The 24038-nt window shown below is 40.1% G+C and overlaps 2 protein-coding genes and 3 pseudogenes across 10 annotated transcripts; 3 read left to right on the top strand and 2 right to left on the bottom strand.

The window, feature by feature from the left end:
- The first annotated feature begins 56 nt into the window (after window positions 1-56).
- LOC148731823 (uncharacterized) lies at window positions 57-3611 on the top strand (annotated as a pseudogene).
- A 1893-nt stretch (window positions 3612-5504) lies between these two features.
- On the top strand, window positions 5505-7327 carry LOC148731822 (uncharacterized; annotated as a pseudogene). The gene is made up of 3 exons (XR_016001726.1): window positions 5505-5696; window positions 6342-6487; window positions 6681-7327. The product of XR_016001726.1 is annotated as an uncharacterized LOC148731822 (transcript).
- Window positions 7328-8327: 1000 nt separating this feature from the next.
- Window positions 8328-12870, bottom strand: LOC148731821 (collagen alpha-1(III) chain-like; annotated as a pseudogene). The gene is made up of 3 exons (XR_016001476.1): window positions 12673-12870; window positions 12385-12530; window positions 8328-9081 (listed from the first exon to the last, which is right to left on the bottom strand). The product of XR_016001476.1 is annotated as a collagen alpha-1(III) chain-like (transcript).
- A 2735-nt stretch (window positions 12871-15605) lies between these two features.
- On the bottom strand, window positions 15606-21239 carry LOC148731820 (uncharacterized). 5 transcript variants are annotated; one of them, XM_088759423.1, is made up of 4 exons: window positions 20738-21239; window positions 19032-19476; window positions 16892-17037; window positions 15606-16401 (listed from the first exon to the last, which is right to left on the bottom strand). In XM_088759423.1, the coding sequence occupies exons 3-4, from the start codon at window positions 17031-17033 to the stop codon at window positions 15755-15757; spliced, it is 789 nt and encodes a 262-aa protein (XP_088615549.1). In that variant the 5' UTR covers window positions 17034-17037; window positions 19032-19476; window positions 20738-21239; the 3' UTR covers window positions 15606-15754. The 5 variants fall into 5 exon arrangements, with proteins under 5 accessions (XP_088615549.1, XP_088615548.1, XP_088615547.1 ...); XM_088759422.1 differs by lacking the exon at window positions 19032-19476; XM_088759421.1 differs by lacking the exon at window positions 20738-21239 and having other exon boundaries at window positions 19032-19669.
- Window positions 21240-21574: 335 nt separating this feature from the next.
- LOC111342306 (uncharacterized) lies at window positions 21575-23593 on the top strand. 3 transcript variants are annotated; one of them, XM_088759418.1, is made up of 3 exons: window positions 21575-21702; window positions 22518-22663; window positions 22761-23593. In XM_088759418.1, the coding sequence occupies exons 2-3, from the start codon at window positions 22552-22554 to the stop codon at window positions 23408-23410; spliced, it is 762 nt and encodes a 253-aa protein (XP_088615544.1). In that variant the 5' UTR covers window positions 21575-21702; window positions 22518-22551; the 3' UTR covers window positions 23411-23593. The 3 variants fall into 3 exon arrangements, with proteins under 3 accessions (XP_088615544.1, XP_022805105.2, XP_022805104.2); XM_022949370.2 differs by lacking the exon at window positions 21575-21702 and adding an exon at window positions 21813-22168; XM_022949369.2 differs by lacking the exon at window positions 21575-21702 and adding an exon at window positions 21820-22173.
- Window positions 23594-24038: the final 445 nt, after the last annotated feature.

Genomic DNA, 24038 nt, shown 5'->3' with positions numbered 1-24038 from the left:
AGGATAAAACTCGTGGTAATTTATTTCCAATCTCTGTTATCCATGTCATCCAATTAATGACGGCTTTTCGGTAACAGTATATTGAAGTTTTGACAGTTAGCGAGACTACCGTGGGGGAGTTTGTATTGAGCAAGCATGATTTTTCCCGGAGAATGACTATCAATAAAAATTTATTCAAAATTTCAAGTTCGCAATTCATTTAGAAGAAATAGTTGAGGAAAGCAAGCTATTAACTAGTTTATTTTTTAAGATTATCTTGTGTAAACTTCGTTTATAACTTTCGAGATAATTAAAGCAATTAAATATTTCAATCAAACTTATGTCCATGAATACTGATTAAGTCTAGTTAATCAAAGAGATGATTTCGATACAAAAACGAACTGATCTTGATAAATGCCATTATTTTACGGTTGAAGGAAAATCTCCAAAGCAATTGAAGTTTTAACGACAAATACCTCTTTTTTGTGACGTTGAAATTTAGTCATTTTTGTTCACTCTATTAAGCGTTTCGAAAGTTGGTACATGAAATGAACACGTTCGCGAGTTCAAAGTCATGTAAATTTATGACCCGGTCAACTTAAATTTGCTTTTTGATGTACTGAATTGAAAAATTAAAGCCTACGAGAATAAAATTCGAAATGAAAATTTCGACAAAACGTAATCATTCTTTCCATCATGGCTAACTCACACTAGTACATTCTGTTTTTTCACTTCAGTACTCCGTTACTCGTTACTGCGTTACTTAGTTTTGTAACATCCCGAGCGCAGATCGATAACATCACAGAGTTAGGTAGCTTCGAGTTGATTTTAACCTTAATAGGAGAAGCGTTTAAGTTGTTAATGTAAAATGCAACGTTATTCTCGGGCGAGTTCCTGTATTAGGGAGTAACTGTAAGAAGTTCTACAGCACGTTTCCAGATTTGCTTAACCCAAGCTTGTAATTCGATCAATTTCCTTGAGTTTATGGCTGAATGGGCACAAATTTAAGCTCTGCACACTGCAGGGAACTTGCAAGAGTCACGATTAAGAGCGTAGGATTATTGCACAGCTTCGAACTCGCCAAACGTAATCAGCCAATAGAAACGTTAATAACGAAGTCGAAATTCCAGAATTCCCTCAATATTATATTCACATTAGCTATCCATAACTTTCCAAACGGCGAGTTAAGGCTGTATGCTAATACTGTGTTGTTTATTTACTAGAACGTAGACTTATTACTTATTAGAACATAGCTAGCAGAGTCGCGCAATCAAATTCATTATACGTAAGCGTGCTCAAAATCCCGATAGTGCACGCTGATAGCGTCAGCAAATCCGACTTCGCCAGAAATTTTTTTTTCGCGCGAGCGGCCATTGCTAGTGCGGGGAAAAATAATACATTTCGCGACAATAATGGATACAAACAGAAACTCGGCCTGCTAGTCCGAAAACGAAGACAATGTTTCGACCTTTTCTCATGGGCTAGAGTTCTTAAATGAGGCAGAAAAAGAGAAAAACAAAGGAAAAGGAGACTCGGCATCAGCGCCGTCACGATTCGCTTCAACTGATATTGTTGTCCGTTTTTCGCGTCGCATTTGATGCACAATTCCACCGGCTATGTTCTAAAACAATTGGTTCATGCTTTCAGCTGTGCACTATCGAGTTATGGAGCACGTGGGAAGTTTGGAGAGCACTCAAGAAGCTAGAATTGCCCTCGGCTATCGCCTCGGGCAACTCTTACGCTTCTTTCGTGCTCTCCAAACTTCCCGCGTGTTCCATAACTCGATAGTGCACGCTAAAGCATGAACCAATTGTTAATTGTAATTGGTGATAAAATTCCTTCTCTGACAGAAAACAGATATTAAGGAAGTAAAGCGACCCACTAAAATTTGTCCTTTCATAACTTGTGGCTGTGTTTCTAAGCTGTTACTATCGCTCACAGATCATCTGGGAGGCTAGGCACTATACATGTAGAAGCCTAAATTGCCTTATCTTCTTTTACCTACTGCGTATGTTGCGCCCGTGACAATCAGTTCCCCTTCAACACCAGAAAAAGGCTTCGTCCTCGACTTTCAATTGTTACCGATAATGAGATGGTTTTTCATTACTTCTTAGCAGGCACGATCAGCCAAGGCTCAAAGTACTTGAAATGGGTCAAAACGGAACACTTTACCTTCACAAAACTTCACTTCTCTGCATAAGCGAGATTATCAAACGCTTAGCTACAGGAAAATATAAACTGGCTGAACAAAGTACTTTAGGTAACGAAGAGATGAGTAAAATTTGAGTAAATTTTGTGTCTGCGGGCCACGTTAGAAATGTGTTGACTGTATTTTCATCATCCAAATTCTCCATAGGGTTGTCCAAAAAATTTGCAATGTTGAACTGTCAAGACCTGAAACAGAAAGTTCCCTCAGCCAATTCAGGTGTCTATTGGATAGACCAGGATCTATTAATTAGTTAATTTGGTTAAGCAGGGGACGTTAAAGAACCCACTCACGAGATTACTGGGATGTGGTCTGGCCTGTTTACTGGGAATTGGGGGGGGGGGAGGGCATCTTCAAATAAGTTTCCTTAGACTGTTTGTAAACTGCTGATGCAGTCTGGCCAAAGTCCCCCGAAAAGTGTTGTGATGCGCATTTGATCATATCCACATATTAATTTGTGCAATATAAATATCAAATTATTATTAAATTATTATGGTGTTTCTCATGGTAACGCATTCCAGGCCTTCTGCGACTAACAGACTGAAAGAGGAGGTTGGACACTAGTTTGGAGTTACACTTTTACAGATTACTCTAATTTCAACAAGAAATCTAGTGCTGTCCACCCCGTGTCCATCTTGGTCAGCCGGCACTGCTAACGTTCGAGTGTCCACAACCGTTCCACTGAGCGAAACGCACTCTGAGGCTATGGACATTGCATTGTGGCGCAGCATCGGCAAGGAATTCTTGATCAAGAGCAACATCAACAACTGGATTGCATGCAGTTAAGGCTCTGGAAGCATGGTGCAAGAAAAGAAGGGCTCTATAACTTGTATGACGGTTAAACAGGTTTCTAATGGGTGTTTCGGTTCAGTACCAAACTTGGTCAGGTCATTTGATACCGGATGATTCATGAAGGCTGTGGACTTTTTTTTTTTTTTTTTTTGATGATTCAACAAATATCCAACGGGCAGTACATGACCCTTGCGGAAAAACTCAAGCAAATCAATTGAAATAAGTGGCTAATCCACACGGAAATGTTTTTGTTCTTTAAACTTAAGTTATACGAGCTCTGTTCTTACAAAACATATCGGAATGGCTTGCGATTTCTTCTTTTCATTTCACTTTTTTCTTTTTTTATTTATTTATTGATGTTTTTTTCAGCAAGATTCAAATGTGTGCGGGAACTGTCAAGGGAACTCATTAATTTTATTCATTTATTTGCCACTTACACACAAGCACACACACACACACAAATAAATTACAGTTGTTTACAGCAATCTAAAGGAATAACTATAACAGTATTATTTTTCACCCACCTGTGCTCAAACACATAAAAATTACAATTTAGGGTCATCTATTCATAATGTGTCGAAGAAGCCCAGCAGAATCTAGAAGCTCATCAAACCTGGTTTCCTCACACGATGTAGAATATAGTTTTAATAACTGTAGACAGGCGAGTTTAACTTCGTGTTCTGTCAATGAGAAATTTTTTTTAGCGAAATCTTGAAGATGGAGAATCTATGGGATTAGATAAGACCACGAGGTAGGGAATTTCAAACCTTTGGACTCTGCTGCAAAATCGTAAACTGCTTGGTATAAGTTCTGAAATAATGAGGACGATAGCTGCTAGTATTCCGTGTATCGTACGTATGAAGTTCATGATTAGTGGAGAAAAGAGTATCAAAAGCATTAGGAAGGAGGTTATTATGAAAGGAAGACTTAAACCAAGCTACAAGGAAAACATTAAACTAAATACCATTATAAATACCAAGGATAATAAGATCGTAGAACAAGGGCACAGCTAGATTCGGCTCCACCTATAATTCTGCCTATACGTTTCTACAGGAGGAAAAGCCTGTTTGAATTAGAAGGATAAGTTTAAGACCATGCAATATCATGATTATAATAGCTGAAATAAGGATACACTAGTTTATGGTATAGGTTAGTAAAGATTTTGCAGTAACGACGATTCGCGAGATTTACTCATTATTCCAATAGTTTTCGTTATCTTGTTAGCAAGGTGGGATGTACGTAACTTCCACGAGAGATGCTGATGAACAAGAACTCCAAGAAACTTTGTTAGCTCAACCTGCTCGATGCCAATAATAACAAGAGTGATATAATCATTTACAACAGTGCGTTTTTATTTTGGGAGAAAAAGAGTGTAATTAATTTTTGCAATGTTTAGCTCAGCAAATTATCTACCTTTTTTTTTACAATTCACGACGGAGATGTTCTGTTTAGGATCTTAACGAGAATGAAAAAGACTTATTTCATCAACAAATAAAAGAGTTTTTACCAAATCCGATGCATTTGGGAGGTCATTGATTTAGATTATAAACAACGTGGGGCCCAAGATTGAGCCGTGCGGGACTCCACATGTAATAAAATCCAGTCGTCAAAGAGTTGTACTAGCCTGCGAACAGGCTCCCCGTTCAATCAGACGTGGGGACACATTCCCCTGCTCCACACCGTTGTGCTCCTCCAAGCCGGGAGCCTGTTCATAGGCTAAGAGTTGTACCAAATTAAACAAACTGTTGCCGGTTTGTCAAATAGCTGGAGATTCAGTCGAGGGCTTGTCCTCTAATTACATGATGATGAAGCTTTTTGTGCAATATGTGATGATCGACGGTATCAAGAGTTTAGAGAAATCTAGAAAAACTTAGACAGTTGTTTTTTTGTATGTGCATGATCCTTACAGTAAAGAGCATTATTTAAGGAATAGTGAAAATTAGAACCGTACAGGCTCGAATTTTTTTCAGGTCTGATTTTCACTATTACTTAAATGGTGCTCTTTACTGCGAGAATCGTGCACATAAGTTTCTCAGTATAACCGCAGCTCAGATATATGAATTTCATATATTCGTTGTGTTAGTTGTTTCTTTGTTGTCTATAGAGGAAGCGATGTTATTTACCACATGAGTATCGAGGGTTAAACAGCAGGAAATTTTTTTCCTTTTATTTTGGAACTGGATTCAGTCCAAATAGTTCCTGACGAAAAACATTGTGGCACATTTATGAACTCAAACATTCACAGCGGCGCTTCTGAGATGCTGTAGGAAGAATAAAGTCCCAATTCGTTCTTATATCGTCCCTCGTGTAACATCTATAATTGGAGAAGATCCAGTGCCGCACGTAAAACAAATTCCATACAAGGGTTAAATAGCTTATATATTTAACCATGTTAGTATTTCACACTGATCCTCATTAATTAGACAATTTCTTGAAGAAGTAATTAAAAAACTTATGATAATCCTGTTATTATTATTTTTCTCATTTTTCAAATATAGCTCAACCTACTTCATTCCGATCAAGTAGGCTCCTTAATTCAGTTCAACCAACACCTACATCAAGATTACAACTTAAAGTCGTGCAGTCTCGAGACAATCCATCTGCTGTAAGAAACGAGTGTTGCCATCTAACTCAGGATACCAAGCTGGAAAATGCTTAATCATCTAATCACTGCTTGGCTTTTCTTCTCAACTCTTGGCTTGACCACTTCAACATCAAGGTAAGATAATAGTCTTATTATACTTGAGTAATAATGTACTGTGTAATAACCCGTCTTCACGGAAACCTTATAGGCCATTGTGCTTTGAAATAAGAGTTATTCTACCCGTAAAGCTCAGCATCTTCATATATGTATTTGTGATACAAATTCACCTTTTTCTTCCTGGTAATGACAAGTTAAATCAATTTTCTTTTAAAACCATTGAAAGCGAGTTATAGTTTGCCTCTGGCTTCGAAAGGTGGGAACGTATCTAGAGATGTTTGATGTACAGTTTACCACAAGATTCATAAGGAATAATCGAGTAACTAAAAAATTAAAAATCAGAGCAAATTTCAATTAGTTTTGGACATTAATCCGGGATTCAAATGCCTTTGCTTGACTACGCCCTGTAATTTGTCGAGAAAACTCGGGTGACCCTCTCAATCAATCAAATGCAAAACACGCTCCACCATCTTAACTAATCAATTACGAAACATACTCTTTCACTTCACTAACGCCTGAGTAATAAGCAGAAGTTGTTGTGTCCCTCTCTTGCACCAAAAAACTTCTCAAATAATATTTTTGCGCGTCCATTCAGAATATATTTGATTGCTGACCAAATAATACGTGATCTTATTAGACTGATAGTTTTCCTTCCTTCCCTAGCGTACAGGATCCGCCGAGGTTTAAAGTGCTTGAAATGGACCCAAATGGAACACTTTATCTTCACAAAACTTCACTGTTCTGCATAAGCGAGATTATCAAACGCCTAACTGAAGGAAAATATGAACTGGCTGAACCAAGCAATTAAGGTAACAAACAAACCTTACTCTGATTTGAGTCTCATATTTGGAGGTTAATTTCAGTTGTCATGTCTGTTCGAGGTCATGTATTATTTAATATTTTGATATCGATTTAAGGAATCTGAAATATTTCCGTTTCTTGGGTTAATTTAATTTCTGTAGGGTACATTGACTGTGTTTTCATCATCCATATTCTCCATAGGGCTATCCAAAGAATTCGCAATGTTGAACTGTAAGGACCTGAAACAGAAAGTTCGCTCGGCCGAGTCAGGTGTCTATTGGATAGACCCGGATGGAGGTTCCCATAGTAATGCCTTCCAGGCCTACTGCGACCAGCAGACCGACGGTGGAGGTTGGACACTAGTTTGGAGTTACACTTTCACAGATTACTCAAGTTTCACCAGTGGCAAAAATGCTGTTAATCCGCGTCCATCTTGGTCAGCCAGTATTGCTGACGTTCGAGTGTCCACAACGGTTCCACTGAGCGAGACGCATTATGAGGCCTTGGACTTTGCTATTTGGCGCAACATTGGTAAGGAATTCCTCATCAAGAGCAACATCAACAACTGGATTGCATGCAAGGAAGGCACTGGCAGCTTGGTGCAACAGAGGAGGGGGTCTCTTTCCTGTAAACTGGTAAAACAGGTTTCCGACCAGTGTTCCGGTGTAGTGCCCAACTTGGTGGCGCCTGATAGTAAAGGGATAGTTCTTTACAGCAGCGGCAAACTTTACTATTACTTTGATGGTAACAGAGGTGAAAGCTGGCCTACAAAATGATCCATGCGGAAAAACTCAAGCAAATCAATTGAAAGGTGTGGCTAACCACATGGAGATATTTTTATTCGTTAAACTGAACTACAGGGGTCACGCACGCGGCAAAGAAAGGGATTAAATTAAGGCTTGTTATCCTAGGTAATATCCTTGCTTTAATAGACTGGCTCTAGTTTTGGTTTGCTAGTCTAGAAACTTTTTTTTCATGTATGATATATTCAACAATGTACAATTAAACATGTTGTCTTGAGGAAATCCCTGTGAAATTTTTTTTTCTTTTTTCTTGTGTCTCAACCTGACTAGTATGATCATTTGTGAAACGCGATCCAAAAGAATTGATCTTTAATCATTCGGTAATAGTTCACAAGACGCTTTCTACACCGAAACGTAACTCCCTCCGCCTTCTTCCCTCTCATCTGTTTCCTTGTTGCGGCGCTTATCCATGGAAAAGCTCCCAAATATATATATATTTTTAATCCAGAAACACAGTGACAAGTGACAATCATCTATGATATCCTTTGACTACAATTTGACTACTACTTTTCAGGGAACTTTTCCAAATCCAAACTTAGGACTCTTTAAACTTTGATAATACGCATTCGTTTGGATAATAATTCGAAAGAATTCTCTTTTGAAGTAATGGCCATCCGCCACAGTTCTAGGCATCATTTTGGAAAACGTGTATGCAACATTATCTTCTAAAAAAAAAAACTAAAGTAAAAATAAAATAAGGCTGTCGGGAGCCTTTTTCAAAGAAATTCTGAAGGCAGGTTTGCAATAAGACTGTTCTTTGCCCATTTATCCTCTTACTCTCTAGTTAGTACAAATTAGTGGAACATGATATTTGCGGAAATATATTCAGTAACCTTCACCCCCACCCTCCCCCCCCCCAAATTTTTTAAAGAGATGAACCAAATGCTTATTTGAGACTGGTTTTCAAGTTTTAATCAGCATATCAGCAGATGTTATCTCGTTATAGGGCAAAGTTTAAAACACAGGAAGTTGCCTGACCGGGAAATAGTAAAGGTTACAACTATTATCCTAAAAACTTAGAGCTTTCGACAAAGGCACTCGGATATCCCATAAATCAAGAAACCATCTTTATTAGCTTTGAAACTTCTGAGCAGAAGAATTCACTTATGCCGCTTACAAAATAAACACCCTCGAGCGCTGTAAACTCTCGTATGCTTTCAACGGATAAAAATGTTTCCGTGTGGATTTTGCACGTTTTTTAACTGGTCTGCTCGATATCTTCCACAAGGATCATGGGTAGGCCAATTGCTCTTCGTGCTCCCATCAAAGTAATAAAATTGACCTCCATTAAATGAAGGCCCATTCGCATAAAACTTCCACAAGTTTGGTGCCGCCCCGCCACAGTTCTTAGCAACCTGTTTGACCAGTTTACAGTGGATAGATCCCTGATTCTGTTTCACTATGCTACCGGTGCGTTCCTTGCATGCGAACCAGTTGTTGATGTTGCTTTTGATCAGGGTTTCCTTACCAATGCTGGACCACAAAGCAAAATCCATTGCCTCATATTGAGTCTCGCTAAGTGGAACTGTTTTGGACACTCGAACGTTGGAGCTGCCGGCTAACCAAGATGGACGCGGGGTGACAGCGTTTGATGCACTCTTGAAATGTGCGTAATCGGTAAAGGTGTAGCTGTAAACCAGCGTCCAACCCCCTCCGTCCGTTTGCTGGTCGCAATAGACCTGGAAAGCGTTACTTTGGAAACCACCATCAGGATCCGATCCAATAGACGCCTGACACGGCTGATGGTGATTTCTGTTTGAGCTCCTTACAGCTAAGCGCCGGGAAGTCCTTGGAGAAGCCTGTTGAGTTAAGAAAAAAAAAAGATAAATACAAATTCAAAGAAACTTAATAAACTGTCCGCTTTTTATCGAAATTTTCATGATATACTTCATTCAAGAATGAGTAAAAAAAAAGGTTTGGTGTTGAAGCGGAAGAAGAGGAATTTGAAAAAGCAGTTTAAAAATATGAGAGCTCTTTTAAGGTACATTCAGGATGTATGTTTTATTTCTTGACCAAACAATTTCGGGAAGGTACTTGACAGACACGTATTTTAAAATTCCCAATCACAACAGGAAGATAGAAAAATATATAAAAGTGAAATGCATTCCTGGCGACATTTCTTCTCTATGTGAAGGTGTAGTCTGATCGTCCGGGTGAGTGTAGTCCTGAGAAGGACTGTTGTCGGTGGCAGTGACTGACGTTTCGACAACCTGTGCGGAAGTCATCATCAGAGTCAAGTGAGTGATTGTTGTCAGTAGAATGTTCTTATTCCAGTTCGTGTGAAATGATCGGTTGGTTTTGCCGTGATGTTATTGGCTGTAAGACTCAAGTCGTTCGTGATTGGTCTGTTTCGGTCTGTCGGTAAAGCTAGGTTGTTCTTTTTCGGTCGTTGGTGATGTTTATGTCGTGAATGAGTCGTTTGTATGGGGCGGGTAGTTGTTGACATCTGTTTAGGGGAGTCTGTTCTAAGTTAGTAAACCAGCTTTCCAGAGTCAGTCGTTGAAAATAGTCAGTGCTGTAGGTTAGGCATTGCGCAGAGTCCCAGTCAATGTTGTGGTTGGTAAGTCGATGGTGTTCAGCAATGTGATTGCTGACATCACCTTTCCTCGTCGCCCGTCTGTGTTCAGTCAGTCTTGTTGTGAGGTTTCTGCCAGTCTCACCGATGTAGGAGGCTTGGCAGTCGGAACAATTGATCTTATAAATCGTTCCCTGTCTGTTCCTCGGTTCGTCTTTGTCTTTAACGTTGGTTAGTAACTGACGTAGTGTGGTGATGGGTCTGTGGGCGACGCGGATATTGAAGGGTAGTAAGATGCGCGAGATGTTTTCAGACATACCTTTTATGTACGGTATGGTTGCTGTAGTCGTAGGGGTTGCGGTGTCGTTTGTTTCGGTAGTGGTAGTGGGTCGGTGAGTGTTTCGTCGGATGAAGTCGTTGTTGTAGTTGTTCTTCGTAAAAACACGGTGAAGGTATTTGTTCTCGTCGGATAAGCTGTCTGTCGAGTCACATACTAGTTGTGCGCGTCGTGTTAGAGTTCTGATAGTTGTGGCTTTGTGTGATGTAGGGTTGTAGGATGACTCGTCTAGTAATCTGTCGGTGTGTGTCGGTTTCCTGTAAACTGTCGTTCGTAATGAGTTGTCGTTGTGGCTTACCAGGCAGTCTAGAAAAGGAAGTTTGCCATTTTCTTCGACTTCTCTGGTAAACTGTATGTCAGTGTTTTGTTCGTTAAGGTGGTTGTGGAATGCGTCAATTTCGTCGTGTCGAACGGCGGTGAATGTGTCGTCAACGTAACGTAACCAAAGCGGTATCGTTTGTCGGCAAGTCGAAAGGGCGCGTTCCTCGATGTTCTGCATCACAATTTCTGCTATAACAACAGAAACTGGAGACCCCATGGCAGTGCCGTGTAACTGTTTGTAGTGTTTACCGTTGTACTGAAAGTAAGTAGACGTTAGGCAAATGTTTAGCAAGTCCATGATGTCGTCTGTCGGTAGCGGTAGTGGTTCGGTAGATTTTCGGATTGCAGTTTCAGTGCATTGTAATGCTAATTGAAGTGGAATACTTGTGAACAGTGATTTCACATCAAATGACACTAGTTTGTAGTCGTCAGGTATCTGAACAGTCTTGGTAGCGTTAATGAAGTCTTCAGTGGATTGTAGTTTATGTCTGGATTTGTCGGTTAGCGGTTGTAGTATTGTCGTCAGGTACTTGGATAGTTGGTATGTGGGAGAGCCACAGAAAGAAACAATAGGTCGCATCGGGAAACCAGGTTTGTGTAGTTTCGGCAAACCGTAGAGTTTCGGTGGCTGTGGTACCGAGCACCTCAGTCGATAGTACCGTTGGTTGTCAAAGGCGTTCGTTTTCTTGAGTGTCAGTAGTTTACTGTTGAGTTTACGTTGAAGGGCAGGAGTTGGGTCACGTTTGAGTTCTTCGTAGGTTCGTTTGTCGTTAACTAGTACGTCCATTTTGTCGTGATAGTCAGTTTTGTCCAAAAACTAGTATGTGACTCGACAGACAGCTTATCCGACGAGAACAAATACCTTCACCGTGTTTTTACGAAGAACAACTACAACAACGACTTCATCCGACGAAACACTCACCGACCCACTACCACTACCGAAACAAACGACACCGCAACCCCTACGACTACAGCAACCATACCGTACATAAAAGGTATGTCTGAAAACATCTCGCGCATCTTACTACCCTTCAATATCCGCGTCGCCCACAGACCCATCACCACACTACGTCAGTTACTAACCAACGTTAAAGACAAAGACGAACCGAGGAACAGACAGGGAACGATTTATAAGATCAATTGTTCCGACTGCCAAGCCTCCTACATCGGTGAGACTGGCAGAAACCTCACAACAAGACTGACTGAACACAGACGGGCGACGAGGAAAGGTGATGTCAGCAATCACATTGCTGAACACCATCGACTTACCAACCACAACATTGACTGGGACTCTGCGCAATGCCTAACCTACAGCACTGACTATTTTCAACGACTGACTCTGGAAAGCTGGTTTACTAACTTAGAACAGACTCCCCTAAACAGATGTCAACAACTACCCGCCCCATACAAACGACTCATTCACGACATAAACATCACAAACGACCGAAAAAGAACAACCTAGCTTTACCGACAGACCGAAACAGACCAATCACGAACGACTTGAGTCTTACAGCCAATAACATCACGGCAAAACCAACCGATCATTTCACACGAACTGGAATAAGAACATTCTACTGACAACAATCACTCACTTGACTCTGATGATGACTTCCGCACAGGTTGTCGAAACGTCAGTCACTGCCACCGACAACAGTCCTTCTCAGGACTACACTCACCCGGACGATCAGACTACACCTTCACATGTTACCCCCGGGTTCAAACCATTTACTGCATTTCTTCTCTAATAAGATTATACCGATGCCTTAAACTGTGCGAGAGCAGACATATTTTGAAATTTCTAATCGTGACAAGATGATAGTTAACGAGCTACAAGGTAAAAGGGCACTGGCATTCTTGTCGCTCTCGGCTCGCTTTTCTTAGGTTTATCATTATATCGATGTCTTGAAAAGGAAAAGGAAATTCTCTTACCCTTTTTGCTCTGTTCAGCCAAACTGTACGTCCCATCTCTCAATCGTTTCATTATCTCGTTCTTGCAGAGTAGCGCCGTCTTGTAAAGATATAGATTGCCTTTTGCATCCATGTCCAACACTCTGAAACGTTGCTGATCCACTCCCCTGGTGTCGGAGATCAGAAACAAACAATTCTATGAGAAACGTTTGGTCCGAGTTTTTTGCAATGTGAACAGCCACAAGAAAAAGCAGTCAAAAATCATAAGTAAACTGAAAATTCATTCAATTGTGAAAACGCTAATTGTACCTCGAGGTCGAGAAGAAAACAAAATAGAAGATCGTCAAATAAAGCAACATCGTTCAAGTGTTACTGATCCTGAATTGACCGCTGTCAATTGATCGATGGGTAAAATGGAATTTTTTCGATCGTTTGGTCCAAATCCAAGTTGAAATACAACTGACCGACAAACATTGTTTGAAATGTTCAGAGTCCTAAAAGAAACAGGATAAAACTCGTGGTAATTTATTTCCAATCTCTGTTATCCATGTCATCCAATTAATGACGGCTTTTCGGTAACAGTATATTGAAGTTTTGACAGTTAGCGAGACCACCGTGGGGGAGTCAGTGTATTGAGCAAGCATGATTTTTCCCGGAGAATGACTATCAATAAAAATTTATTCAAAATTTCAAGTTCGCAATTCATTTAGAAGAAATAGTTGAGGAAAGCAAGCTATTAACTAGTTTATTTTTTAAGATTATCTTGTGTAAACTTCGTTTATAACTTTCGAGATAATTAAAGCAATTAAATATTTCAATCAAACTTATGTCCATGAATACTGATTAAGTCTAGTTAATCAAAGAGATGATTTCGATACATAAACAAACTGATCTTAGTAAATGCCATTATTTTACGGTTGAAGGAAAATCTCCAAAGCAATTGAAGTTTTAACGACAAATACCTCTTTTTTGTGACGTTGAAATTTAGTCATTTTTGTTCACTCGATTAAGCGTTTCGAAAGTTGGTACATGAAATGAACACGTTCGCGAGTTCAAAGTCACATGTAAATTTATGACCCGGTCAACTTAAATTTGCTTTTTGATGAACTGTATTGAAAAACTAAAGCCCAATAGAATAAAATTCGAAATGAAAAATTCGACAAAACGCAATCATTCTTTCTATCATGGCTAACTCACACAAGTACGTTCTCTTTTTTTACTTCAGTACTCCGTTACTCGTTACTGCGTTACTTCGTTTTGTAACATCCCGAGTGCAGATTTATAACATCACAGAGTTAGGTAGATTCGAGTTGATTTTAAACTTAATAGGAGAACCGTTTAAGTTGTTAATGTAAAACGCAACGTTATTCTCGGGCGAGTTTCTATATTAGGGCGTAACTGTAAGAAGTTCTAAAGCACTTTTCCCGATTTTCTTTACCCTAGCTTGCAATTTGATCAATTTCCTTAAGTTTATGGCTGAATGGACACAAAATTAAGCTCTGCACACTGCAGGGAACTTGCAGAAGACACGATTAAGAGCGTAGGATTATAGCACTGCTTCGAACTCGCCAAACGTAATCAGCCAATAGAAACGTTAGTCGAAATTCCAGAATTCGCTGAATATTATATACACATTAGCTATCCAAAACTTTCCAAACGGCGAGTTAAGACTGTATGCTAATACTGTGTTGTTTATTTACACGAACGTAGACTTATAAAATTCCTTCTCTGACAGAAAACAGATATTAAGGAAGTGAGGGGACCCACTAAAATTTGTCCTTTCATAACCTGTGGCTGTGTTTCTAAGCTGCTACTATCGCTCACAGATCATCTGGGAGGCTAGGCACTGTAGAGGCCTAACTTTCCTTTAAAAGCTATCTTCTTTTACCTACTGCGTGTGTTACACCCGTGACAATCAGTTTCCCTTCAACACCAGAAAAAGACTTCGTCCTCGACTTTCAATTGTTACCGATAATGAGATGGTTTTTCATTACTTCTTAGCGGGCACGATCAGCTAAGGCTCAAAGTACTTGAAATGGGTCAAAACAGAACACTTTACCTTCACAAAACTTCACTTCTCTGCATAAGCGAGATTATCAAACGCTTAGCTACAGGAAAATATAAACTGGCTGAACAAAGTACTTTAGGTAACAAACAGATGAGTAAAATTTGAGTAAATTTTGTGTCTGCGGGCTACGTTAGAAATGTGTTGACTGTATTTTCATCATCCAAATTCTCCATAGGGTTGTCCAAAAAATTTGCAATGTTGAACTGTCAAGACCTGAAACAGAAAGTTCCCTCAACCGATTCAGGTGTCTATTGGATAGACCAGGATCTATTAATTAGTTAATTTGGTTAGGCAGGGGACGTTAAAGAACCCACTCACGAGATTACTGTGATGTGGTCTGGCCTGTTTACTGGGAATTGGGGGGGGGGGGAGGGCATCTTCAAATAAGTTTCCTTAGACTGTTTGTAAACTGCTGATGCAGTCTGGCCAAAGTCCCCCGAAAAGTGTTGTGATGCGCATTTGATCATATCCACATGTTAATTTGCGCAATATAAAGATTAAATTATTATTAAATTATTATGGTGGTTTTCATGGTAGCGCATTCCAGGCCTTCTGCGACTAACAGACTGAAAGAGGAGGTTGGACACTAGTTTGGAGTTACACTGACAGATTACTCCAATTTCAACAAGAAATCTAATGCTGTCACCCCGTCTTCATCCTGGTCAGCCAGCACTGCTAACGTTCGAGCGTTCTAGATTCATGAGGATTGTGACACTAATAAACGATGATTTGCATTGTCTCCGACATAGCAGTCTTGTCTCATTGTTACTCAACCCTCGTTAGATTGGAGCGCTAAATGATATTTCAAAGGGTATTCTGGGAACATTGACCATTTTTTACAATCCTAAGCACCATTTTAGAAAACAAGCATACAATATTTCAATAGATGCCATTGACTCGGGGATTTTCATCAATTAATTTCCGGGGGGAATTACTTCATAAGCGTGCTTCACCCATTCATCCTCTTACTTTTCTCAAAGTGAAAGACGAGATCTCTAGTGATCTATTGAGTAGCCTACTCTGGTCTCTAAAAATGCGCATGCAAGACTGTTGTTAAAGTGTCAATCTGCACATTTCATATCTCACCTCATCTTGGGTCGAAAAGTCAAACACAGGTAGTCGCTCTAATGGGCAGAGGTGAAAGTGAAGCCCTCAACAAAATCAGAAACTGATGTCCCATAAAATTTACGACCCATCTTTATTAGCTTTGAAATTTCTGAACAGAAAATTACACGTATGCCGCTGATATAGTAAAACCCCTAATCTTGTAAAATGCTTACCGAGTAAAAATCTTAAGCTCTTTATGACTCTCATATCAGGCTTTCAACGCACAAAAATGTTCCCGTGTGGGTTTGGCACGTTTTTTAACTGGTTTGGTCGATTTGTACCACAAGGATCATGGGTAGGTGAATTTATCCTTGTGTCTCCATCAAAGTAGTAATATGCACTTCTGGCATCGAGTCCAGCTCCGCGACTACCAATCCACAGGGATTTTGGTACCGTTCCAGCGCACTGTTTAGAAACCTGCTTCACCTGTCTACATTGGATTGACCCCTTCTTCTGTTGCACCAAGCTACCTTTGTCTTCCTTGCATGCGATCCAGTTGTTGATGTTACTCTTGATCAGGAATTCCTTACCAATGCTGCGCCACAAAGCAAATTTCATGGCCTCATATTGCGTCTCGCTCAGTGGAACTGTTGTGGACACTCGAACGTTAGCGTCCCTTGCTGACCAAGATGGGCGCGGGGTGACAGCGTTTCTGCCAGTCCAGAAGCTTGAGTAAGCAGTGAAGGTGTAACTGTAAACTAGCGTCCAACCCCCTCCGTCCGTTTCCTGGTCGCAGTAAACCTGAAAAGCGTTGCTACGGGAACCGCCGTCTGGATCTATCCAATAGACGGCTGACACGGCTGATGGTAATTTCTGTTTAAGATCCTTGCAGTTTAGCGCTGCTGAGTCTTTGGACAATCCTACTAAGTGTATAGAAAAAAAATATATATATAATCAGGACATTCCTTTCACATCTGCTCACAAATTATATTTCTGATTGTAAAGCATTACTGTGCGCTGGTAAACCTCGGGCAAAATAATTAAATTACAATTGTCTCATCCGGCCTGACTATTTTACTTGATTATAAACTGGTGCTTGTCTCTCTTGTAATTCAAGACTGATTCCAACAAAAATGTTTGGCGTTAAACCAAATGAACTGACATATCAAAAATAATGAGAGAGTTACACTTTATTGAAGATGCACTAAAGACACGCGTTTTATCAGTCTAGACCAAAGATTTTTCGGATAATAGGCGTAAGAGTAGACATATTTTGAAATTTCTAATCGTGACAAGATGATAGTTAACGAGCTACAAGGTAAAAGGGCACTGGAATTCTTGTCGCTCTCAGCTCGCTTTTCTTAGGTTTATCATTATATCGATGTCTTAAAAAGGAAAAGGAAATTCTCCTACCCTTTTTTCCCTGTTCTGCTAAACTGTACGTCCCATTTCTCAATCGTTTGATTATCTCGTTCTTGCACAGTAGCGCCGTCTTGTAAAGATATAGATTGCCTTTTGCGTCCATGTCCAATACTCTGAAACGTTGCTGATCCATTCCCCTGGTGTCGAAGATCAGAAACAAGCAATTCTGTGACAAACGTTTGGTCCGAGTTTTTTGCGATGTGAACAACCACAAGCAAAAGCACTAAAAAATCATAAGTAAACTGACAATTCATTCAATTGTGAAAACGCTAATTGTACCTCGAGGTCGAGAAGAAAACAAAATAGAAGATCGTTAAATAAAGCAACATCGTTCAACTGTTACTGATCCTGAATTGACCGTGTCAATTGATGGATGGGTAAAAAGGAATTTTTTGATCGTTTGGTCCAAATCCAAGTTGAAATACAACTGACCAACAAACATTGTTTGAAATTTTCAGAGTCCTAAAAGATAAAAGATAAAACTCGTGGTAATTAATTTCCAATGTCAATTATCCATGTCATCCAATTAATGATGAATTTTGTATTAGTACGTATATTGAAGTTTTGACAGTTAGCAAGACCACCCTAGGGAAGTTTGTATTGAGCAAGCATGATTTTGACTGCACAATGAATATGAATAAAAATTTATTCAAAATTTCAAGTTCACAATTCATTTAGAAGAAATAATTGAGGAAAGAATCTAGAGCAAGCTATTAACTAGTTTCTTTTTTGTAACATTATCTTGTGCCAACTTCGTTTATAACTTTCGCGATAATTAAGCCAATTAAATATTTCAATCAAACTTATGCCATGAATACTGATTGATTCTAGTTAATCAAAGAAACGATTTCGATATGTAGAAGAACGAACAACTGACCTTTATAAATGCCATTATTTTACGGTTGAAAGAATTTTCTTTCTCCATAGCCCTTGATGTTTTAACAACAAAATACCTCTTTTTTGTGACGTAATTTAGGCCTAGTTTATACGTCGCGCTACCGTCGAATTTAATACAGACGAATCTAATTCCATTAAATTCGTCTTTCTTAGACGTAAATCGTGGCGTGGTTTTATGCGTCGAAATCAATACGATCGAATTTAATTCTCTTCCCAAATGCAGTGCCTCTGAAACAAACATGGCGCGGTTGAAATACATTAAGAAAATGTATGCATTTCATTCGACGCGACGCTAGTGCGACGTTAAAACTGAAGACGCGTTATCGATATTTTATCCGTCCTACCAAGACGGATAAAACGGGATGTTACTAAAAGTGGAAATGGAGAACGAGGAACGGGGAACGGGGAACGGGGAACGGGGAACGGGGAACGGGGAACGGGGAACGGGGAACGGGGAACGGGGAACGGGGAACGGGGAACGGGGAACGGGGAACGGGGAACGGGGAACGGGGAACGGGGAACGGGGAACGGGGAACGGGGAACGGGGAACGGGGAACGGGGAACGGGGAACGGGGAACGGGGAACGGGGAACGGGGAACGGGGAACGGGGAACGGGGAACGGGGAACGGGGAACGGGGAACGGGGAACGGGGAACGGGGAACGGGGAACGGGGAACGGGGAACGGGGAACGGGGAACGGGGAACGGGGAACGGGGAACGGGGAACGAGGAACGGGGAACGAGGAACGGGGAACGAGGAACGGGGAACGAGGAACGGGGAACGAGGAACGGGGAACGAGGAACGGGGAACGGGGAACGGGGAACGTGAAGCGGGTGTACAGCGGTAACCCACCTGAGAATTAAAAATGGCGGAGTAAACAATGTTTACAAACACTGATTTTATCGCTACGTCGCCGCTTGCAGCGAAATTAGACGAATCGCTTTTATTTAACTATTGCCCAGGCGAAGCCACGAGGCCTAGTATTCCGAGGCGAGAATTCGAAGTCAACGTTTCTGCAATGGCTGCCACCATTTGTTCTGACGTCTCTCTTTGTTTTTCCTCCCTGAAATCTGCATCTTTTGGCAGAGTTTGGGTATGTTGGTTGTTTGCATTGCCCAACAGCATTTTTTGCAGATAAGTAGCAAGGAGGTAATATCTTAGGTTAACAGAAATGAGCTAGGAAACGTAATAACCAGCCTAGTTACTAAAATTACTGCCTGCCGATATCTGCTTACCTTAATGCAAAATAACATCAGGAACACATCGTTGTATCGACCCATAAATTTCCATGTAAACAATAGAGAAATTAAACATTGATAGAACTTTTAATAACATTTAATTTAACAGGAAAACATCAGTTATGTCTTCAAGAATGTAGGTGAATGAATTCACATTCATGCTAATGCTTACAATAATATTTACACTGCATTGATCATATTCAAGAGAAAGTGATTCTCATAATGGGCGTGAAAGTCATTCAGCTGTTTGCTTTACAACATTATTGACATTGCTAGGTTGTAACGGTGAAGATATTGGAGGTAAACTTCAGTACCTTGCAGTACAATTACTCTATGAATATAAGAATAAATGTCGCGAGCTTGTAGTTCTGAGTTGATTGTTCAAATGTTGTGCATGAATTGTAAGATACTCACCTCTCCGAGGATTTGATTTCTATGCAACCTGCAAAGTGTGCCAGACAAAAACTAAATTTATGAGGCACTCAACATTTCAAAGTAAAATCCTTCAATAAAACCTACACTTACCGTCCATGCTTTTTGCTCCGACGATCGCGTTCGAAGAGCACGTGCTACTAGTTGCCAGACCCTTTTAGTTCTCTTTACTCCGCCATTTTGAATTCTCAGGCGGGTACACCCGCTCCCCGTTCCCCGTTCCCCGTTCCCCGTTCCCCGTTCCCCGTTCCCCGTTCCCCGTTCCCCGTTCCCCGTTCCCCGTTCCCCGCTCCCCGTTACTAGTTTTAGTAACATCCAATAAAACGTCAAGGACGAATTTAATTTACCAGACGAATAGCGCTTTATACTAATGACGTCATGAAATCTTAGACCCCCGCGTGACTTAGACAAACAAACTCCACTTCTTTGAGAGCTACAAGGGAAATGGCGAGTAGTTCGCTTATTCCCTTACAGTTCTGACCGAAGAGGACGGCGTTCTTGGCTCCAAATTTGAAAGAGAACCGGAAGAATACACTGTAGACCAGCTAAAACGGTGGATAAAATGTAGGGGCTTAAAATTAAGCGGTAAACGAGAAGATCTTGTACAGATTGCGTGAGGTGCGGGAATTATCACACCCTTGATCCGGCAATCGACCACGGAAAATGGTTTGCTACCAAAGTTTTTCGAGAAAATTCTGATGTAAACAATGTAAAAAGGGGGTTCACAGGCCTACAAGACTCCCCAGCGCGTGTTTAGAATAGCCTATACAAAGTTTGGCCCTCACGAGTATGTCTTTGAGCGATCGCTCTCTTTTGTAAGATACGAGCGGCGGACTTTTGTATATTTCGCTCAATACTGGTTGTGTTTCTATTAAATGCCAGTTCATGTAGTTTATGTAGTTAATGTTCATGCAGTTGTCATTGAATAATTTCTGTTTCTTTGACGCTGAATTTTCTCTTTCTTTCGGTGCTTTCCTCTTAGGAGCATGTGCCCAACTTACTTGCGCTGGTCTTAGATTTGCCTTCAGTGGATCGGGAAATTCGGCTGTTAGACCTTTTTCGCCGGGCCAGTGAAGAGCACAAATATAACTTAAGTGTTTCTTGTCGTGTTTTTCTCCGTAAAAAGCTCACGCGAACAAGCCAACGCTTGCACTTTGCCATGTCTCGCGAAGGTTTTGGGAAAGGAATGAATACTTTCTTCCCTTATTCCTTTCACTCTTTGAGTGATTTTGGCCATTTATCTGCATATCTTGAGTCTGACTTACACTAACCCCAACAACAGTGTTTGGTACAACCATGCCGCTTCCTTTTAGAACGCCAAGTCTTTTTTTGACGAAATTTTCCGTCGTTTTGTTTTAATTTTACAGCTCTCGCTCATACATTTCCTTAAGCTGGTCGCAATGTTTGTCTGAGTCTGTGCGGGGGGTCTCATAGGTTATCACGTAACAAAATCTATTTGTTGTTATAGTATAAAGCGCTATTTAATTCGTTTTGTACGTCGGGCTATCGTCGAATTTAATTGCTTGTGAGATCTTGAGTTAAATTCGTCTGAATTAAATTCGACTGTAGCGCGACGTATAAACTAGGCCTTAGTTATTAATATTTTTGTTCACTTGGTTAAGCGTTTCGAAAGTTGGTACATGAAATGAACATGTTCGCGAGTTCATAGTTATATGTAAATTTATGACCCGGTCAACTTAATTTTGCCTTTTGATGAATTATATTGAAAAATTAAAGCCTACCAGAATAAAATTCGAAATGAAAAACTCGACAAAACGTAATCACGATTTCCCTCATGGCTAACTCACACTAGTACGTTCTGTACGTTTTTTTACTTAATCCATTACTCGTTACTACGTTACTTCGATTTGTAACATCTCGAGCGCAGATTGATACCATCACAGAGTTAGATAGCTTCGAGTTGATTTTAAACTTAAAAGGAGAAGCGTTTAACTTGTTAATGTAAAAGGTAACGTTGTTCTCGGACGATTTCCTGTATTAGGGCGTAAGTAAGAAGTTCTACAGCACGTTTCCAGATTTGCTTAAGCTTGTAATTCGATCAATTTCCTTAAAGTTTATGGCTGAATGGACACAAATTTAAGCTCTGCAGGGAACTCGCAGAAGTCACAATTAAGAGCGCAGGATTATTGCACAACTTCGAACTTGCCAAATTTGGCATCCTGAAGATTATATTCGCATTAGCTACCTTGTCATCCATAACTTTCCAAACGGCAAGGTAGGGCTGTATGTTAACATTGTTTTAGTTTATTTGCTTCTAGCACTGTTTATTTACTCGAACGTAGACTTATTATAATTGGTGATAAAATTCCTTTTCTGACGGAAAAAAGATATTAAGGATGTCCTTTTAAGTTGTTAATTTAATAGGAAACGCTGTTCTCGGACGAGTTTCTGTATTACAGCGGAAGGAGAAGTTCTACAGCACGTTTCAGATTTACTTAATTAAGCTTGTAATTCAATCAACTTCCTTGATGGCTGAATGGACACAAATTTAAGCTCTGAACACTGCAGGAAACTTGCAGAAGTCACGATTAAGAGCGTGGGATTATTGCACAGCTTCGAACTCACCAAACGTAATCAGCCAATAGAAACGTTACTGACGAAGTCGAAATTCCAGAATGAAATCTCCCATTCTGAACATTATATTCGCATTAGCTACCTTGTCATCCATAACTTTCCAAACGGTGAGGTAAGGCTGTATGCTAGTACTGTCTTGTTTATTTATTCGAACGTAGGCTTACTATAATTGGTGATAAAATTCCTTCTCCGACAGTTAACAGATATTAAGGAAATGAAGCGACCCACTAAAATTTGTCCTTTCCTAACCAGTGGCTTCGTTTCTAAGCTGGTACTATCAATCATAGATCATCTAGGAGAGTAGGCTCTGTAGAAGCCTAAATTGCCTAGCTACCTTCTTTTACCTACTGCGTATGTTCCGCCCGTGACAATCAGTTCCCCTTCGAAAAGAGAAAAGGCTTCGTCCTCGACTTTAAATTGTTACTAATAATGAGATGGTTTTTCCTTACTTCTTAGCGGACAGGATCAACCAAGGCTCAAAGTGCTTGAAATGGATCAAAACGGAACACTTTACCTTCACAAAACTTCACTTTTCTGCATAAGTGAGATTGTCAAACGCTTAGCTGAAGGAAAATATAAACTGGCTGAACAAAGTACTTTAGGTAACAAACAAATGAGTGAAATTTGAGTAAATTTTTGTTTCTGTGGGCTACGTTAGAAATGAGTTGACTGTATTTTCATCATCCAAATTCTCCATAGGGTTGTCAAAAGAATTCGCAATGTTGAACTGTAAAGACCTGAAACAGAAAGTTCCCTCAGCCGAGTCAGGTGTCTATTGGATAGACCCAGATGGTGGTTCTCATGGTAACGCATTCCAGGCCTTCTGCGACCAACAGACTGAAGGAGGAGGTTGGACACTAGTTTGGAGTTACACTTTTACAGATTACTCCAAATTCAACAAGGAATCTAATGCTGTCACCCCGCGTCCATCTTGGTCAGCCAGGTATGCTAACGTTCGAGTGTCAACAACCGTTCCACTGAGCGAAACGCATTATGAGGCTATGGACTTTGCTTTGTGGCGCAGCATTGGAAAGGAATTCCTGATCAAGAGCAACATCAACAACTGGATCGCATGTAAGGAAGGCACTGGAAGCATGGTGCAACAGAAAAAGGGCTCTATCACTTGTAAGATTGTTAAACAACTTTCTAATGTGTGTTTCGGTGCAGTACCGAACTCGGTCAGGCCATTTGAAACCGGAATGGTTCTTGAGGACAGTGAAATTTATTTTTTTTTTGATGGTTCCACAAATAGGAGCCCGCACTGGCCAACACATGACCCATGCGGAAGAGCTAAAACAAATCAATTGAAAAAAGTGCCTAATCCACACGGAAATGTTTTCGTTCGTTGAACTTAAGTTATACGAGCTGTATTCCTAAAGAACAAATCGAATTGGCCGGTGATTTTTTCCTTTCTTTTCTTTTTTTTTCTTTTTTTTTTTTTTTTAAGCAGGATTCAAAGATCAGCGGCATGGAATACCTGTGTTGTAATTTAATAAATGAAAAATATAAAAATATACAATTCCTGTTTACAAGATGCTTGATTTATTCCACCAGTTTGATTCAATTCAGTTCGATTAATTCCCACTAGTCCCAGTCCTCCAAGAGGATCTCAATCGATTTATGTCTCTTACGACTAGCGTTTAAATTTTGCCTATTTTACGGCTAACGGTGCATTTCTTTCCGTCGCTACTTAAAGAAACTTTTTTTGCGGTTACCTTTTTTTTTTTTACGACTAACAGCTAAAATTCATCGATTTTTACGGCTTACAGCTAATTTTTTTTTACCGTTTTACGCCCTACGGTTAAGAAAACTGAGACCGCCTCCTCCAGGGTGTTTGCTTCTTTTATTCACTAGCCATGACTTTAAATCATCTTCATTTATTACTTTCATATATCGTCTTATAATACACTTCTAAACTTGATTTACTGTAAAAACAAATTTTAAAAGGTCAGAGTAAAGGTTTTGCACTGAAAAGAA

The sequence above is a fragment of the Stylophora pistillata genome, chromosome 5 (genome assembly GCF_964205215.1).
Source record: "Stylophora pistillata chromosome 5, jaStyPist1.2, whole genome shotgun sequence".
Classification (NCBI taxonomy): domain Eukaryota; kingdom Metazoa; phylum Cnidaria; class Anthozoa; order Scleractinia; family Pocilloporidae; genus Stylophora; species Stylophora pistillata.
Note: the sequence above shows the minus strand (reverse complement) of the source record. Positions and strands in the feature narration are given on the sequence as shown.